Below are 20,111 nucleotides of genomic sequence, written 5' to 3' on the forward strand. Positions count from 1 at the left end.
CTGGAACAAAGTTGCGGGCTAACGTTAATATTTATTGAAAAAAAAACTTCCTCCAGATATAAGAAGGAATCTTTTCTTATGGACTTAAATAAGTTCTGCTGGAAAACTGAATATGGGACAAGCAAAGCTTAATACTAAACAATATATATATTAGCTGTATAATACCAGTAGGCCAGCTCTAATAATAATTTGGTATGGCTTCGCGGGCCAAATGTAATTAGGCTGCGGGCCAAATTTGGCCCGCGGGCCAGAGTTTGACACCTATGCATTAGATGAACTAAAAGCATGCTTTTGATTTACTATAAAAAATAAACAAGTGCAGTAAGTATCACTTTGCTTTTCCAGCACCCAAAATTGCTTCAAATTAAAGTTCTTAATATATTTTTAGCTGCAACAGATGTTTTAGTCTATTTTTACTCTACAAAAGTAGTCTGTAGTAATACTCTGCTTTCAACCTATTGCAGTTCTCTGTGAAATTTAACAAATCTGATGTTTAATTTTTCTAAGGAAAATTTATAGGTCTAATTGTAGTTTAGATCTTGTCCAAAAGTTCTCTCTTATATTTTATTTTTATTTTTGTCAAATAAAAAGGTTATTTCAGGTACTAGGGATTTTACATGTACTTCTAATCCTTATTAATGCTCTGAGATAAAAATAAATAAATTAACAGAATGATTGCATGCATGCAGTTCTATTCTATGCAATCATTAGAGAACACAAAGAACATTTGATAAGACTTGTTAAGATCTGAAATCTTGATTTGCTTTGTTTCCTAAGAATTTTCAATGAAATGAAGACGCTGCAGAGCCTCCTGTCACAGCAATCCCCAGTCCAGCCCTACATTTCTGCCCTCATTAACATCACTCAGGTTATCTTGGAGTATGGCCAAGGCAAGTCAGCTTCTTAATACCACTGTAGGTGGACTGCATGTTAAATCCTGATGAAATCTGATTGAGTGGAGGTCATATTGTGCACTTCATCATTCCGGCATTTATGCCAAAAAGCCTAAGAACAAGAGTAGATCAAAGTACCACAATGCTTCTGATATATGTTGTAAGAGTTGGTCGTTCTGCTTGCAGTTCCACATCCACGTGGCCTGATGTGTGAGCACATTTTTTTTTTTAATGATTTCAGGTAACATGAACCTCTGGGCAGGCTTTGAAAATGCATCAGCACAACAAATCATTCAGCAGGTAAAATGTCTGCACTTTTATTTTTATTTTATTATATGTCCGGTAAAATTAGTTTAACGTACATTTATATATTGAAAACATAACATCTAAAAGTGTTCAATTTAAAAATGACATTTAATTAATAATAATTTTATTAATAATAAAAACATCTCACGGGACTGCACACTTATTGTTGACACTTTTTATTATTAGTTGGGCAAACTTGTGAGCATGTTTTGGCCACTGGTTGCGGAAGGCACTGGCTCACATATGACTGCTCCATCCCTGGAGGCTTTTACTCAACTTGTTCCAGTCCTGGAGACCATATTAACTGGGAATGCAGACCAAGACACATGGAACAAGTAAGTGTAATTATCAGTGTAATGGTAACAATCCAAATGGCTTGTTGTTATACAGCAGTTTGATATTAAATTGCATACCTGATGTGTGTAGGAAGTAATTTTGTTTTACAGTTTACATACACTCATCATGGGCATAAATTTCATGGCACTTTCATGGCTTTTAATAATTTCTTTGAACTGTTGTTTTTCCAGAGTGTAACGATTGTACTGTGTACATTCTTATCCTTTTGATAAGAATCTTTGATTAACTTTGAAAAACAGGAACTGGGTGCACAAGATTGAATAAATATATATTTATTTCTATTGTCCATTTAACCCCAGTAATATTTTTGTTAAATGTGCCTTGGGAAGTTGCACCTCAACCAAATTTTAGTAGCAATCAATAAGCTTCTGGTCATAATTCTGGCTGGACCCATATGGAAAAGATATATATAAATCTTATAAAGTTTGCATCTGTCTTGTGTGAAACTTGTATGAAAAGCATATAAGAGTGAAAACAGATATAAGATCCCTTGAAAAATTATATAATGAAACTTGTATGTTTTGGATACTTACTAAAACAATGTATGAAAGTAATGAGAAAGTGGCCACTTTCATGAGTAAATCATGTAAGCCTTATATGATTTACTCATGAAAGTGGCCACTTTCATGAGTAATCACATATAAGTTTTTACTATTTCTTTTCCATATGGGGATATTTAACCACCTATCTTGGCAGAATTGACAGAGTTCATTCAAATTGATGGCAGCAGCCTAATGTTATCCTGTTTTATTCATTCCAAAAACAATTTTTTTGTTTGGCATCATTCAACTTTTGGAGCATCAAAGATTTTGAAGGTAGTCCTCCTTCTTCATTATTCCATCTGTTTTGTTTAATGTATCAGTAGCAAAACCCCCATGATCCTATCACCAATATGCTTGAAAGCTGATAAAGATTTCTTAGGTTAGAAAACCTTTCTTTTACTACTCCAAACCCATTTAATGTTGGGGTGTCCAAATAGCTTGTGTGACCATAAAACATTTCTTTAGAAGGCATTTGACTTTTTCATTTGGGCAGCAACAGATTTCAAGATGTGTCAGTCCATGGCAATATAAATCTGGCTTCACTGTGGATAGTGATGTGGTTTCCAGTTCATGGCAGCCTTGAGTATTGGGGGTTTCCAGATTGATCTTTGAATCTGCACTTGTTTATATATGTAACAGTTCAAAGAAATCATTAAAAGCCCCAAATTACCCTGATGCCCACGATAATTTGACAGTAATTGTAACTTGCTTCACAGTAAAGACTGCCGCTCTGTTCTGTGATTACCCTAAACCATACCTAATATGTTACTAATTTGTTACAGGCTTGAACAGATGCTGGGAACCCTGTTGTCCACCCTTGAAGGAACAGAGTTATTGGACAATTTAATGTCTGTTATCCCACAGTTTGAAAAAATGGTTGGAACTTTAGTGGAGAACATCCAAGCTGGAAATGGTGAGAATGTTAAGGAAGAACATATAGTGCCAGCTTTACTTTTATTTACTTGTTCTTTAGACACAACTTATGACTAATGCAGCACATGCCAAGTAAGAGATAGTCATTTCCTGATATGTCTGCCACTTTTACTAATGTGCTGTATTGCTGCTGTTTTGTTTTGTTTTTTCAAAACTTGTGGGTCAAGCCATTTTGTCTTCTTCTTTTCAGTGATGATACAAAGCCTTCAAATTCCCATCCTGAACCTGATGAGAGAAGCTGCACAGTCTTTGAACAACACTCATTACAATTTTTCTGAAGTCCTGGAAAAATTTCAGGTTGCCATTGAAAGCACAGTGCGGGCGGCTCAGCAGGTCAGTGTTCTTGAAAGAATGCTTTTTAGACTTGCTGTATCATTCGTGCAAGTGTCTCCCTAGTCATCTGCCGGTATCTCATTTATGGAAATGTTTGCATGTGTATGTGTGTGCGTAATTGCACACAGCAATGTCTGTCTTCCTTCCTTCATCCTTGACAGAAGTTAAAACAGTGAGGCTGTGAGGTTTTTCTCTCTCTCTCGCTTCTTCTCTGTTCCGCTTCTCTGCATCAGAATTTGTTGAGTTATTTAACTTTCGTCAGAGTTAGACAGATGTAGACAGACAAGATTCTGATGCGATGACGCAGAAAACATTTAGCTATGGCTAACATCAGGGTAGAGTTGTTGACTATATATAAGCTTTGATATTTTTTCTTTTGTTATTTATGCCAGGTAGGCATTATATAGTCTTGCTGAACCACAAAATAACACACACAATAACAACTTGTCAGCGTATGACCCCCAAACTCGACTTCTAAGTCTTATAGTATATACTGGCCAGTTGATAATATCAACATATTTTGCCTAATCCAAGATACCTGTATCAGAATTGGTCTTTTTTAAAATGTTTTTTCAGCCTTGACTGAGAGATATTTGAAACACATAACTTGATTCATTGCAGGACAACTACTGTTGCGCTTGTTTGCAATGTGCTGCTCTCTTAAACTGGTGTGGCAGTAATGACTTGCCTTTTGAAAGCTGTATGTATATACTGATATCACTTAAATATCTATTGAGTTAATATGTTGATATAGCATTTCTAGCAGCTCTGTAAGCTTACTTAAATTAGTAGACTAAAATAAGCTAAAGGGGTAGTTTAACTTAATGTAACTTGAAAACAGCTAACAAGGAGAGAGGATACCTTTATCCATAGGTAACATCTCAAAAGCTCACAAATTGACATAAATTACAAACCATAAAATCACAAGATTATATTAAGCACATCTGCTGCTGACTTATTGACTGTACAGAAACAAGTATTGGTGTGTTGTTAATGCTTTCCTGGCATCAGTGCATATTTATGTATTCATATCATGTTAATTCCTGAAAATGCTACTGTTAGATTTGTTATTATAGCCTACCTTAACATTAATCCCTGTAATAGACTTTTGACGTGACAGAAACAGTTGCTGCTTTGTAAATACATTTTTTTTTAAAGAGCAGCTTGCTTGTGGGTGTGTACCAGTCTATTAAAAGTGAAAATATCTGTGTGAGACTTCTGACCTTTTCCTCATTTCTTCGTCTTAGTAACTGAACAGGTTTTTTCCAGTGCTTATGAAACACGTGACACATGTTTTTGTTTTGTTATAGGCTAATGGCACCTTGGAGTGCAGTGAAGTTCTCAAAGTGTGGGAGACAGTCAGTGAGGCTGCAGGGTTAAGCCCTAACACCATGGCTGTGTGGTGCAACATCAGCCTGAAGCCTGTTTTGGAGGCCTATGCTTCCGCACAGAATCTCTACTCCCAAATGAACATGAGTGTAAGTGTAAAAATGTCAAATTAAGTACTACTTAATTTCACTTGATAGTAAAATATATACCGCATTCACACTTGCAAGTACAATTAACAGTTTTACCACTTGGGGTCAGTGTTGACGCACGGAGAAAGTTGTTGATTGCTAATGGTCCCTCTCTGCTCTATGTTGTCTTTAAAGCAGATGATGGGACCAACCAATGTGAGCGACACAGCTGCTAGGATTGTAGAAACTGTAAAGTCACTCTACCAAGTCAACATTAACAACGTAATTGTGATAAATCAGTTTGTCATGAATTTCTCCAACCACATCTCAATGCTGGTAGAGCAGTCTATGAGTCCTGAGGAACAGCTTTACTGGCAAAACCAGCTCCAAGACATGCAGTTGCAAAACAGGTGAGCTACAGTCAGATAATTTCACTGCTATGTGCAGTGACCATGGTTTGCTATGTTTTAGAGGAAATGTTTTTTATGGTCAAAATGGTCAATCCATCGAATCACTAAGTGACTGTTGATGAGACATCACATCTAGCTGCATTTAGACTTTCAAAACTTACTTGAGGAGCAAACTGTTTTTATGACCACAGCAAGTATGAGGAATGAGAATCGTGTCATAGTTTTAAGAGTAATCCAAGCTTTCAGTAGATCACAATCGCAAGATACAATCATAACAAAATGTCGTACAGCCACGTTAGAAACCCCCTGAACATGGTATCTGAATGTGGAAATGTTCTTTACATTCCCACTAAATTCTGTTAACAGTCAATTTAATTTTTATAAAGAACCACAGAAAATGACTCACCTATAGTATACATGAACTCACCATGAACTTGCCACTCCATTTGGTATAACAGCATTATCCACGATGCTCCAGTCAAACCAATTTGATTCATACGTAATTACACAAGGATGTGAAGTGATCACATCTGCATTGAACTTGATTAATTTAATGCAAGCCTGCCTGAAAACTGGCAGGCTTGCACAGATAGCGGCTTAACTACAATTCAGCTAGCCGAGACATCCTCTTAAAATTGATTTCCATTTATATGCCAGCTGCTATAATGAGACCAGCGTGGTGATAAGGATCACATTTTGCATATCGCAGGGAATCAGTCAGGTCTTACTACATAAGTCATAGATCAGTGATCACAGTGGAAACACTCTACAGTCTTTTTCATCAAAGATGAAATGGGAAAAGGCTGATGAAGAGGAAATATGTCTTCTTTCTAAATCTGAATGTTATATCTAATCATAGTATTGAAAAGACCAATTCAAAAATCCGTTTCATTATATTCAGTGAGTATTTTGGCTTTCCAATAATCTCCAGATTTTGAACTCATGTTTATATTTTTTACATGAGACAGCTTACAGAGTCACAGTCACATAGACCATGTTTGATGTACTGTGCTGCTTAACCTGACATTCAGCCAAATTCTTTATTCTACAGTTTGTCTTCCATCAAAATGCTCTCAGATGAATTGCATAATGTGGCCCCCGCCTTGCAGCCCTACATGGAAGCTCTTGTGAACGCTACAGGCTACATCCTGGACAACTATCAACTACTTCAACAGAGCACATCAGCCGAGGAGCTCCTCAAAGAAGCAGCAATGCGCTTCCTTTCCTCTGCAAACATCTCCTCTTATGATATCTTCTCCATCCCAGCAGGGAACACAACTGCATCTCTTTACGACTTGACAACAGAAGTTATCAGACTGATGATTAACATTAAGGTATTTGGTGATGATCCTATGATTTACCAAGTCTTGGAGGAATTTTTGAGATCCAATGACACAAAATTGATAGCAGAGAAGGTGGCCGAGTTGTCTATGTGGTTACACTCCACCGAAGCATCTGGGCTAGACCTGCTGAGTGAGGCTCTGTTCAGATCCTATGACATCGTAAGGCCTGTCTTGTCTGCCCTGGCCAAGATGAACACAGACATGCAAGCAACGGTAGAGCTCCTGGAAGACTTAGTAGGAAACGTTATTGCTATGTTTAGGCAGTTGGTAAGCACCGGTAATGTTCCAGACCCAATGGTCCAACATTTGAGTGACTCAGAAATGACAGACGGTTACCACACACATTTGGTCAGACGCAGACGTGATGCCTCATTAATGATGACAACAGACCCGATGAATGACTTCATAGACCTGTTCTACATTGACTACCCAACCATGTTCAAAGCTCTGGCTGTCCCTCCTACAACACCAGAAATTATGGAAACAGCCCATGTGTTCTTTGCCAATCCCGATTTGAGCGTTGTGATGAAGGGAGCTACAAGTGGCATGCAGTGGGGCTTGAATGCCTCTCGAGAAGAGACCATTGATGCTGCACTTGGGGTACTCTCCTTCCTCACTCTCCCTGACGTCTTTGAAAAGTAAGTGTTATTTTTATGTCCTTCATTACAGCTTAAGGTGTGACAAAAAAGAATGTATCTTGTGCACTATGTATGGTGAGATCTATATTTGTTCTAGCTTCTAGAAACTTTCAATTTAGTTTGTTTGCCTTATAGTCAACTATTTTAAAAGCCTCTGTTTAACAAACAGTCCTTCCTATTTCCTGTAGGTCGTCAATGGATCTCCTCAAGAATGTGGTGGATATGCTTCCCGATGCCTTACCATACTCCGCTGTGATTAAAAGTTTCACCAGAGCACTAGCCAATGAATCTCAAGGTAACTCAAGGGCTCAGTTCTTTTTGACCCAATCTGGACATTTACAGTCTTCTTTGTCCAAGAGGAGCATTATGATGAGAAATGCACATTTATTAGTTAAACTAAAGTGACTTTACAATTCTGACTCCAGAGTGAATCTCCTTTTATCCATGCTAAGTCTAATTGTTGCCATGCTGTCAAGCTCACGCTGATGCTTCAGCTTGTATTTACATACCTGCTGGGAAGGTATGTACATATAAGCAACAATCTGCTATTTAGAGCAATGCCACCCTTTTCTTCAGCTTTTATAGCTTTTGCGAGACCACAGCAAGACGAGAATATATTTTGCCAATGCTGTTGCTATTGTATACATGATTAAAGTATTGCAAAATTAATTCTGGAGATATGAGGAATAAGACTTCACACCAGCTTAGCTTGAGCTCCCAAAGAGCCCAAGGCCATATGGCCATTCTCCAGCAGAAAGCCACTCAGCACCTTTTTAAATCTCATTAGCAAAGTAGAATTCAATCACTTATCCTGTCCGCCCTCGCTAAACGTCTCCCCTCGCACTCGCACAAGTGGACATCTATGACCTCCTTTTAATTTGCATCTGTGCTTGTGTGATAATGTTTTTAGTGCATAGAATCACTTTGTAAGCAGCAGCAGCTTCACTTCTCTGCAGCCCTACTCATATTTACTCATACACACACACACACACAGATGCACTCACACACAGTGCACTGTTGTAATTGCAAAGGCCTGTAGATGTTTAGCAGCCTGAGATTAAACATCAACATTGTCTAATTTTGGACTAATTAAATATTCTGTCATCATATCTTGCTGCCTGAGGTGGTGCCTTTCTTAGGGCTTGTCAGATGTGTTTTAATGCACGACAGCATCTAGTACTGCTGGCCCTTCTGGCCCCATCAGTCTAGTACAGGGTTTCACTTTAAGCACATCATTTGCTGCTTGCTGCCTGATGACGATGCCCCGTAATGGTGCAAGTTGTAATGAAGCCCAGTGGGATGTCATGTTATTCTGTCACCTTACAGACCTTACTCCCTAAGACTACAAACTCTAATAGCATCCCTCTCACTTTCATTTTCCCCTTCCCTTTCTCGCTTTCTCTCTCTCACTCACTGTTCACAGAGAACCTGATGCTCGTGCAGCAGATCATCAAAACAGCTAGTCAGCTTTTCCAGACCCTCCCAACAGACCCACAGTTTAAAGAAAATCTAGACCTCCTGAGATACCTGGTTTGTGACTTAATTACTCTGATTGCACACATTTATCATTAAAACAAAATGTAAAATAATAACTCACAACTGAAAATTACAGATGCTCGCTGCTTCAAAAAGCAAAACAAGTGTCTAGGTTCTTTCTTATAATTTAGAGATTAAGATCGTATGTGAGAAATTGGTAACACGATTAAAAAGTTCTTACTATACTTGAGATTCCCAGGGTTTTATTCCTTTTACATTGTGGACAATACTTGAATATAATAGGTTGCATTGTGTGCTACCAATTAATAATTTTTATTTGCTTGGAAAACTTGGCATGCCAAATTTGTTCCTGCTGCACGTTCCATTAGCTAACCCTGGTTATGTGATAGCTTGTAATTCAAAACCTGGTTGAGAATCCTAATTACACTAACTAAAAGGTAATTATGAGGTAAGTCATAATTATACATGCTGTTACATCCCGAAGATGAGGTGGAAGCAGTGTGTTTCCATGGAAAACACTGTGTGGGTTTTTATATATTTTACTAACAGATGATTTAATTAGAACTACTTAAAATGTATATCCTTTTGTTATTGCAGACCTCACACATATAGTCTCACTTGCGCTGTATATACCTATGGAAATATAGTTTTTAATTTGATTCTTTATTTAGCTGAAGCCTACCTTCCCAGAGAGACCTGTGCAAACTTATTAAACTGCTGAGTTTAATAAGAAGCCACAGCATTGACATCAGTATTCCACAAAAATAGCACTGAAACACTTTGAACAAGCCCTGTTTTTTTAAGGCTAATAGTGAAGCTATCTCAAATGAATATCACAGCAAAACGGGTAATAGACACGCCTGTCCACCATGTACATTTCACACTTGCCTCTCCAAAGTGTGAAATGTACACGTATGCAGAAGTTGCAGTAAAGCAGAGGGAGTTTTTTTTTTTTTCAAGCAAACATGAAAATAATCATACTAAAGGGTTTAAACAGACATGAAAATCAAACTCATCATTGCACTTCATAATGTGACTGATTTCTTACAGGTGTGTTTGTTAGAGGATACAGAGACTGTACACCTCCTGATGCAGAGCCTCAACATAGAGTCCGGTCAGCTTTGTCACACTTTCTTGCCCAGCCTAGAGGTCATAATTGAGGGTCTGGTGATGAACACAACATCTCTGGTTGATATCTTCTATCAAACTGTAATTGGGGACCCCAGGAGCTACAATGTCCACACAGACTGGTACAAAGATGTCATCATACTTCTAAGTTTTTATTTCAACGGTTTTCCTAGCAGAGAGTAGCACTTTCTTCAAAGAAAGCTGCTTTTGCAATTGACTAGTGGTTTATCTACCATTTAATTTCCAAAATACGTTGTATCACTGAATTGTCCAAGCTCTGTTTGGATAGTATTGAGGTCTGGAAAATTACATTTATATATATATATTTGTATATTTTCATTTATTGCTCAAATTGGGTTTGTCTGTTTTCTGTTTGTGATAACAGGTCTAGTGTGCTGAGCCAAAATCTGGGCTTTAACATCAGCAGCGTGAGCTCTCTCAACATTAACGGCACTTCCTCAAGTGAGATATTTCTTTATGTTGCAATAGTTTAAGAATTTTGCACCTTAAAATTTTTTATATGGAAGAAGGAAAGTTTCTAAGTAAAATTATATATACATTTTGTCCTAAATTAGGCGTATTGTGACCGAGAAGTATATTTCGAACTGTCAGAATTAAAAATGTAAACTTTTAGTCATGTATTATTATTTGTTTCTTCCTTGTTGTAGATATTAAACAAAATACTAATTTTAGCTCACCCTTCGCTCATTTCCATCTGATGCCACCACTTTGTCTTTCCGTTGACCAATTTTTCCACTGTTCGTATTTGTTGCTCGTGTAAACATCAAACCCACCATCTCACTGAGTGTGACTGGCTTGAAACCAGGTCTATATTTTTAAACATGTTTTTTTCAAAATATTTAAAAACATCTACGAGGAATTGTGAGGCTCCTGCATTGATTAGACAGTGCCTGTGTTCCTCTGGATGTAGAGTCGGTTGTCTGCCAGTCAGAAATAGTTGGAGTTCAACCCCTGGCTTCCCCAGTCTGTCAAAGGGTCTTTGGGCAAGATCCTCAAGCTGCATATTTCTCAAATTGCATGTGATTGTTAGTAAAATGGGCTTAAAGACATTCAATAAAATCACCATATAAATGTGTGCGTGACATTCTGGGCCTTTGAGTATTTTAGATTCATTGTTTATAGATGAGCATATTTTAGAGGCAAATCAAATAATGTAAAATAAATTTTAATGAACAATTTGTAACTTTCAAAATCTATTTGTAATTTTAACTCTTAGAAAAATATACAGAAACAGAAGGAATCAACTGGCAATAATTGATCTGTTTTCACTTGACATTTTTTCACAGGAGTGATGACATTTGGTGAGATTCTGAAGAATAAAACAGCTTTTGTTCTGGACGTGCAGCAGTACATGGATTTGGATCCAGCAACTCTTGACCTCCTAATGAACAGCACGCTCTCAAACAACAATCTAGTGGTAAGCAAAGACAGCTTGTGTCACTGTTCAGTAAATTTGAATACACACAACATTGAGTCTATAAAAAAAATCCAGAGTCGGTAAGACTGCTTCAAAATACCACAGCTTTAATATAGCTTTGCTTTTTAATTATTTTATACAGTACATTTACAACAAAGCTTAAAAACAGGTTGTATCTTTAATGTTGTAGGGAACATTGCAAGCCTAATGAAAATTACTCAGTGACTGGTCACTGTATTTAGAAGGTTTCTCTCAAGCAGACGTACAGCAGAGCAGAATAAAAGGCTGCTTTCTTAATGTCTTTGACTGTGTAATGCAGATTATGTAAAAAAAAAAAACTACAAAGAAATCACTTAAATGGAGTTTAGCCAGCAGGAGGCAAAACATGCCTGTCTGCGCATACATAGGTGAGTAAACTGACAAAATAGACTACTAAGTGGCTGCCAGTGACATTTGTGACTTGCTCATCCTTTGAATTGGAGCAAACTCATTTCCATGATTGTGAACATCTTTAGTGCGGTTTAAGCATCTTTCAGGCTTTCACCTTCACGAAGCCTCATAGTATTTTTTCTCTATACAAAACTAATGTTAATAAGTATGCTAGACAGTGTCTTTTTTATTCATTTATTTTTACTAAATGGGACAGAACTCACACCCACTATGTTTCCAAATGCCTCACCAGTACAGGGATTTGAAAGTCGGCTGCCCACAGAGACCTCAGTTAAACAGTGTGGAAATGCAAATTTGTTATTGATGATATATATGTGCTATAAGGCCTGTATTTTTGTGCATGACATGCCTCCTTCCTTCTGCTCCCCTGTTGGTCATATAGGCTGGTTCTTTAACTCTCTTCATGTTTTTTGGAACAGATCCTGTCCTGGCTGGTGAACCTGCGTCACTGCCCCTCCACACCACTCGCAAACATGGAAGAGGCTGATCTGATGAAGACCTTCTGCTCTCTGTCTGTTGAACAGTGGTACACATTGTCACTGCTGATGACTCGACATCTAAACGTTGAACAAGTGTTATACAAAGTAAGGCTTTAAGTCTATTGTTAATAATTGTTATGTAAAAAACCACAAACTCACACAGGGACACACAGACACGGATACACACACAAAAAAATGTGGGCGTTCTGTCACGGCACATAAATGTGTCTTCAACAAAGAAATTGTTTTTGTTGGGCAGTCACAAAACACGTTTTTCCAGGGTGTGTTTGTTTGAGCAACGTGAGCCAGAAAAAAGGCCTTTGTACAAGAAAATGTTTGTTTACTAGACAAACCCTTTTTCCCCAATACACACCCATGGCAGAAAACTCATACAAGGCTCAACAAAGTGTAGGCCAGTAAAGGTTAAATGCAGCATTTTATCTGTTTGACCATGAAAGCTCATTTTAGTTACTTACAAAATTTGTTTTATTTCATGATATCTAATTTTTGATTGTGTCTTTTACTCCTGATATAAAACTTGTTAAAGATGCACAACCTCGGCTTACATGAAACTTTCCCCTGTGGGTTTTGGTGACACGATAGTAGCCAATCACCGAAATGAGTTATTTGTTGGGTGTTATACTGTAGTGGTAGACCGATGTTTTCAAAACCCTGTAAATTATTAAAGACAAGAGAGGCAAAAAAGTGTAACAGTGATTAAAGTGTGTTTAAATGTTTTTTTTCTTTCAGATGGTTTTGTCTGACGACATACAGGCCGTGGTGGGAATCATGGTTTGGGTGACTGAGGCTATAACAGACATGATGGACAAGATGCTTCCTGCCATTAACCAACTGCAAATCTACCTGAACAACATCAAAAACCTCAACCTGACAGCCAACAACCATTTTAGCCAAGTGAGTTCTTTTAACTGCTCCACCTTTACTGCTCTTTATCAATAATATATTCATGTTTGTGAGATCACTCAAACTTACACCTAGCCCAAGCAAACAATGTGAATGATTCAGTTCTCTGCTGCATTCACAGTACTGAATCAGATAGTAAGTAACAGCATCATGGTTTGTTTTTTAGCCACATCCAGTGAGGGAGCGGAGGTCCACCACTTCCAGCGCAGGATCATTCGTTACCCTTTCTCGAGCGCTGTGCAGCCATGGCATCAAGGTTCTTTTTGGAATCTCCAAGCTGCCCCTCGTCTCAGATTCGGACCCTTCCTTTACCAACAACCCACAGAGGGAGGAGATGATTGAGAGGTTCAAGATACCACGGAATGCCAGTATGTTCTGAAGGGAATAGATTTTAAAATGGAACTCTGTCACCTCTGCATTCATGTGTGAATCAAGAGCATTTGCTCTTGATTCACACAGTTCCATTACAATTTTTTTTTTTTTTAAGTTTAAAACAAGGATATCTCGCTAAAGTGCACAATTTCAGTAACTGTGATACTTTTCAACAAGTGGAGAGCAATTCTAGCCAGTTGTTGAAAAGCTGTTATAAAATTTGGAGCTCCTGTGACTTTGCATGTCGGGCAAAAAAAGCCTCCTCCACTTTAGAATGCTGTATATTTGATCTGCTCCTCTTTTGTGTCTTTGTGTAGCTCCCTTCTGTATGAACATGTACCTGGACATGGTCAACACCACAGGAGGAGCTATTGCCTGGGCCTTCCTCAAGCCAATGCTGATGGGACAAATCCTGTACACACCCGATACACCCAGCACACGAGCCATAATAGAGAAGGTATATAATATAAAAGAACAAATGCATCTAAAGTCAGCTCTTGTGCTCCATGCACACAACAATAGACTGACGGATTGAGTTTAGTGGGAACCTTGCTGACTGACAGTATTGTGCTGCTTTGCTGTTTAAACTAATTATGTACTCACCTGCCAGCAGCTGCGAGATCATGGCTGGCCCTGTGTATAGTCATCTCCACTTTCTTTTCTGATCCGTTGTCCTTGTTTTTCACTTCAAACATTTTAACTGGGGATTAGCGACTCCGTGACCTTCACGAAGTTTATGTTCTAATCCTTCAAAATCCCTCATCTGAGGCCTTTTTTTTAACTAGAGTTATTATCACTGCTATTTCTAGATATTTTTTTATTTAGTTGATTTTAATTTTATAATATTCATTCACCCCCAGTTGCATGTAGCAAACAAGAAATATTTAAATTTGACAAGATACACACTTATTTGTAGGCATCGCCATCTCCAGCTGTAGTTCTGTTTTGAGCGAGTTTGACTTTGTTTTTTTGTACACTGCTACCTTCACAGCTTCATACACATAACCAACTATTTTACATGTTCTTGTCTGTCCTATCACTGCTCAGGCCAATGCCACCTTGCAAGATTTTGCAAATGCAAGGCAATATTCAGAAGACTGGATAAAATCCTCCAAGTACCTCGTTACGTCTGCGAACACACTCAAAAAGACTTTGCCAATGCTGGAGGTATGAAAACTCAAAAACGTCGTCCTTGTATCTGATTATTCTAGCTGGCTTGCTGTCATATGAAAATATAGAGATAAACTATGCAGTGGTCTTCAACGAGTTTCTGCAGCTGAATCTTGATTTCGTCTTTTCCACTCTCTCTACCTTCTGCAGAATTCCCTTGGCAATCCCTTTGTGAAGAACTTCATTCAGATGCAGACAGGCATCAATGTAGACAGAATGCAGGAGACACTCAGCAGCTTCTGTAAGTGAGCATTTGAAGGTCTTACTTTTGTAAGCTGCATATACCACGTTTACCTTTACATTCCCATCTCGCTTATTACTGGTAAAATATCCACACTTCCATAGAAGAGGTGAAAGATGAGACTTTACAGGAAGCATTCGATTTATTTCTGCGTGGATTTCTTAAGCTGTTTCTTCTTGAGTCACTCATTTTTTCCCAGGTGTGACATTCACATACATGTACACTTAATTTGATCACTTGTATTGTCAGACTGTGTCTTTTTGAGTTACCATATAATAAGGCAGAGCATTGCCTGGAAGAGGCAAATAGTTGCTTCTGTTGGCTGGCATAAAAATTTTATTAATGTTAGTGCATTGTTACAGCCAATGTGTTATAACCCACCACTTTGATAATTACATGGTACGAATAAATTATTCCACCTTTATTATCAAATGTACTCCACAATTACCACATTATTTCTGAGCTGCGATGTAAAGTGGTGCACTCTATTGCCATCAAAGATAAAACTGCACCTGGAGTTTTAATCCTGTCACTAAACTTCTAAATCTCATTCTTTTCAAAGCTAACATGACGCTGATGCTGGAGACGAACAAAGAGATAGTGGATCACATCAACACCTTATCCACCTTGATGGTTGACATCTCTTCCTGTATCAAGTTTGACCGATACCGTGGCTTTGACTCTGCCGACGAGCTCAACAGTGCAGCGCAGGAACTTGCCAAAAACCGTGATCTCTATGCAAGTGAGTAAAAATGAGTTGAATCTCTGTGTGAAAGGATGAGATCTACCAGACTATGTCACGTGTATCTAGGACCAGCAGTGGTTTCTAATCTGCTTGAGTGAAAGTTAATTTCAGTTGATCTAAAATTCCTTAACAGATGAAATTATGTGTATGAGAACACAACTGACCTAGAACAGTGTAATGCTGTAGAAAAGAACTGTGATATCACCTTAATAATAGGGGAAATTCCAATGAGTCACCCATTAGGCTCAGAATACCAAATGACTACAGCTCACTTTTACAGCCACTCAGGTTGTTATTGTGCCTTTCACGGCCTTTTCTCAAATAGTTTCTGGGTTAGACACTAGTGCTTTCTCTAAAGGCTGTTGATAATGTATTAAGATGAGATAGATACAAGGGATGTGACCCTGCAACTTTGTATTTAGGGTAATGAATTACGAAGTTAGTTGGGTAACCTAACAGTGAGGTTGTACAATCTGCCCTTCAGGTGTGATCTTCAAGCTTCCCAAAGATGCAGACTCATCCAGAAACAAGCGTGAGGCCACAACCTCTCTGCCTCCCGAAGTCAGCTACACTATCCGCATGCATATGGACAATGTAATGCGGACTGACAGAGCCCGGAACCCGTTTTTTGTCAAGGAGCCGTACATCTCAGCCAGAAACACAATGCGCTACAACCGGGGATTCATCTACCTACAGGAGAGCATTGACCGAGCTATCATTGAGACACAGACGGGACAGAAAGCCAAAGAGACAGCCGTGCAGCTGCAGCCATTCCCATATCCGTGCTATCACCGGGATGAGTGAGTTCCATAAATCATGCATTAATTTTCACATAAAATTTGGTAGATAGATATATGTATGTATCTAGTCCAAAGTTTTTTTGGCATCAATATGCCACATTTTGTCCAATAGATCATGCTCAAACCTAATATGTATGCTTGCACTTGCCTTCAAGTGTGACATAAGATACTCCTGATATCTCTTACAAGAAGAATGAGCAGGCCACAAACTCAGCTGGCTGCCTTGTGACCAGCTATAAGATGTAGTGATCGTTGCTTTTCCCTCATTCTGATTTATTACTCAGTTGCACAATTTCTGATATGATAGCTGTGAAATATGGATATTAAATCTGTACAATGGCAAGTACTAAAAGCCTGTCTATGAGGCTCCAGATATGACTGTCAATAAAATAAAAATACAGTAGAAAGGCATTTATTTGTGTAAATAATACAAGGATCGGAAGATTCCTGGCAGAATCTGCAAACTACCCCAGTGTTGCTCTTCCGCTATCTGTCAAGTCAGTGACTGAATGATAGGCGTTTTCTTCTGCTGCTGCTGACAATGATTGGACGTTTTCAAGGAATTTGATTGACAATTGCCATCTCTGTATTCCCCAGGTACCTGGAGGCCATCTCTTTTGTCTTCCCTATCATGCTGATGGTAGCCTGGGTGTTGTTTATTGCTGATTTCGTGAAGAAACTTGTGCATGAGAGAGAACTGAGGCTGCATGAGGTAATGTTGTTTTTTTCCCTGAAAGAAAAAAGTTTGCTTTTCTTTCCAAAAAGTAATTAGTCACCCACAGTCATTTGTAAATACAAATTATTTCTGGTAAACAGACAGCGTGATAAGTTAAAAAGAAAAACGTAATTTTATTGTCTTAGTCATGTAGTTCCTTATTTTGTTTTTTCACTTTCAAAAATTCCATTCCATATTTATTGACAGGCACCACTGGCAAAACAGGCACAGGATGTGTTTTGACAGTTTCATAAGTTTTTTTCTCTTCATGTTTTTCTCACAGTACATGAAAATGATGGGAGTCAACACACTCAGTCACTTCTTTGCCTGGTTCGTGGAGTGTTTTATCTACCTGCTGGTGACTATCATCATCATGACACTGGTGCTGAAGCACGGCAAAATCCTGCCCAACAGTAACGGTTTCCTCATTTTCCTGTACCTGTGTGACTATGGCTTGAGCATCTTAGCTTTCAGTTATCTTGTCAGCTCCTTCTTTGACAAAACCTACATCGCCGGCCTGAGTGGCAGCCTGCTTTACATCCTCTGCTTCTTCCCCTTCATCATCGTCACCGCACTGGAGGGCAGTCTAACGCTCATCCAGAAGACTGCCTTGGTAAGGCTCCTGTGAACCTCATTTGTCATCATTAAAGAATATGAAACTCATTTGTATACCGTGTAATAATTTAAATACCAAGTAATGTAATTTGGTTTGGAAAGATAAATAATGTAGAAGAAGATATAGTGACAGTTAGTTTCATTTGAAAATGTTGTTTATTCTATCCATTTTAGAACACGTGTTTTTTTTGTTTTTACAAAATGAATGATTTTTTGTTTGGATTGTCTCAAAAAAGTCACCCCCAATATGGAGCTATCTGCATAAACAGACACACACACATATATATATGCATATATACGTGTGTGTGTGTGTGTGTGTATATATATTTTTGCTGCTCCTTTTTCTTGCTTGTCGTTTTGCATCCTGTCTGATTTCCCTCTGTCTTTTTGACAGGGATTGTTTTCCCCGACCTGTTTCAGTTACGCCAGTCAGTACATGTCTCGCTACGAGGCCCAAGGAGAAGGTACAAGCATGTAGACATCTGACTACCATCAAGATCTCTTTGATATGTGAGCTAAGTGAATCAGTGAAAGGCAGCATAAAACTTTCATTATGTTAACCTCTTTAGGAATTCAATGGAGCAACTCATACTCCTCGCCCATTGCTGGAGACACAGCCTCGTTCGGTTGGCTGTGCTGGCTGATGCTCTTCGACTCTATCCTCTACTTCACCATTGGGGCTTACATTCGCACAGTGTTTCCAGGTAAATTGGGGCACAAAAAAAACAAAAGAACAAATTTATTACATCTTTCACTCAGCTATTGATGCTGATGTCCTGTGGCCATTTTAGTACATCAGACATAGTTTGTCAAGCCGATCATTATTATTTATTTATGTTTTAGAGTTTTTGTTTGCTAGTCTTTTTTGTCAGGTCAGCTGATATACACACTAAAATACAAGTGTAGTCTGTCAATCATAAAAGTGATGAGAAAAGTGGAAGATTGTTGGGTTTTCTCTGAATCTATTATTGTACGATCTACCGTACAATATAAAGCGCCTTGAGGCGACTGTTGTTGTGATTTGGCGCTATACAAATAAAATTGAATTAAATTGAAGAGTGCATTCTTCTTCATGGCCAGCAGGGGGCTGGTTGCATAGACGTCTATGGGAAAACAGCTCTCTCCTCCCTTGATGCATGAGTTTGTGTTCTGGATTTAGCATGATGTTCATTTTGTAAATTGTGGCGTCCATCTGTTTCCTAGTGTTTGATAGGTTGCTTCTGTATGAGTTTCCCTGGCTTCCATAGTGGGATCCAAGCTTGCATGCTTGGTTTCAAAAAGATGGTGACAGCAAAAATTTTAAGCTCAAGCCTTAAAAAGATAGCACTGTGCAACCAATGGATAACAGTGGCTGTGTCCATCTTTTATATACATCCTATTCTTAAAGAAAGTAATAGAATTAGAATAACACAGGTTAGAATTCACTTATAGGCGAATGTGTAAGCGTTGCCTTAAAATATCAAGTGAAGTGTACACTAATCAGTTTCTAGTTGAAGAAAATGCAGGTTGGTTTAGTTTGGTTACTTTGTTTAGTAGTCCCAGCTGTAAATAGGTATGTAAATATAAATATATTGTGTATGTGAGATTTATTTGCAGTTATTTTACCCATTAGGAAAATATGGCATTCCTTCTCCGTGGTACTTCCCATTCAAACTCTCCTTCTGGGCTGACCTGTGCGGTGTTCGACCACAGAAGAATACGGCCAAAGGACTTCTCTTCACAAACATCATGCAGAATGACCAGCTTGCCTTCTCCAATGACAAGGGAAAAGGTGCGTCAAATTATAATGTGGCACACACAGGAACAAGGAATTCTTGTCTGCTGTTAGTTTAATTTACAGTTTGTCTTCTCTGTGTCTCTCACAGGAAAGAGCGCTCTTTCCACCAAGACTGGGGAATACTTCTCAGAGCTCCCAGTTGGCGTTGCTCTCCATGGTCTCACCAAGACCTATGGTGACCAAGTGGCTATTGAAAACCTTAATGTTTCTTTCTATGAGGGCCACGTCACCTCACTGCTCGGTCACAATGGAGCTGGAAAGACTACCACCATGTAAGTGCGGCAGTTTTTTTTCCTTTCCTTTTTAGATACCAGTATGCATTTGACCACCTTGTATACACCCTCCGTGGCAGCAAAATGATCCAATTTAAAATGAGATTTTGTGCATCCCTTTAATCATTCCAAGGCTCGGATGCTGACAGGGAGATTGTTTTGTCCAAATCTGGCACAGCAACTGTGGTAGCGATTCGCCTGACGGGTCTTCATCAACTAGAGCATTTACATTTACATTTTAAATGCGACTCATTTTGCTGACGCTCTTATCAAGGG

The 20,111-nt window shown here is 38.5% G+C and overlaps 1 protein-coding gene across 3 annotated transcripts in view; it reads left to right on the plus strand.

Annotated features, from left to right (window-relative positions):
• abca12 (ATP-binding cassette, sub-family A (ABC1), member 12) overlaps positions 1-20,111 on the plus strand; it is a 59,731-nt gene that overhangs the window by 15,119 nt on the left and 24,501 nt on the right. For 2 of the 3 annotated variants that reach the window (XM_085383486.1, XM_085383485.1), the window contains exons 20-46: positions 778-890; positions 1,135-1,193; positions 1,386-1,534; positions 2,881-3,011; positions 3,222-3,364; positions 4,675-4,842; positions 5,017-5,231; positions 6,283-7,212; positions 7,401-7,507; positions 8,636-8,742; positions 9,760-9,959; positions 10,223-10,299; positions 11,145-11,275; positions 12,145-12,309; positions 12,955-13,119; positions 13,295-13,496; positions 13,818-13,957; positions 14,548-14,667; positions 14,821-14,911; positions 15,474-15,653; positions 16,141-16,456; positions 17,054-17,168; positions 17,455-17,784; positions 18,181-18,250; positions 18,356-18,490; positions 19,399-19,557; positions 19,652-19,835. In XM_085383486.1, coding sequence (XP_085239612.1) covers positions 778-890; positions 1,135-1,193; positions 1,386-1,534; positions 2,881-3,011; positions 3,222-3,364; positions 4,675-4,842; positions 5,017-5,231; positions 6,283-7,212; positions 7,401-7,507; positions 8,636-8,742; positions 9,760-9,959; positions 10,223-10,299; positions 11,145-11,275; positions 12,145-12,309; positions 12,955-13,119; positions 13,295-13,496; positions 13,818-13,957; positions 14,548-14,667; positions 14,821-14,911; positions 15,474-15,653; positions 16,141-16,456; positions 17,054-17,168; positions 17,455-17,784; positions 18,181-18,250; positions 18,356-18,490; positions 19,399-19,557; positions 19,652-19,835 — 4,902 coding nt within the window. The remainder of the gene's footprint in view (positions 1-777; positions 891-1,134; positions 1,194-1,385; positions 1,535-2,880; positions 3,012-3,221; positions 3,365-4,674; positions 4,843-5,016; positions 5,232-6,282; positions 7,213-7,400; positions 7,508-8,635; positions 8,743-9,759; positions 9,960-10,222; positions 10,300-11,144; positions 11,276-12,144; positions 12,310-12,954; positions 13,120-13,294; positions 13,497-13,817; positions 13,958-14,547; positions 14,668-14,820; positions 14,912-15,473; positions 15,654-16,140; positions 16,457-17,053; positions 17,169-17,454; positions 17,785-18,180; positions 18,251-18,355; positions 18,491-19,398; positions 19,558-19,651; positions 19,836-20,111) is intronic. The other variant, XM_085383487.1, reaches the window with a different exon arrangement.

Source organism: Rhamphochromis longiceps, linkage group LG16 (genome assembly GCF_057381845.1).
Source record: "Rhamphochromis longiceps isolate RC_006_pf linkage group LG16, R_longiceps_female_GT1.1, whole genome shotgun sequence".
Lineage (NCBI taxonomy): Eukaryota > Metazoa > Chordata > Actinopteri > Cichliformes > Cichlidae > Rhamphochromis > Rhamphochromis longiceps.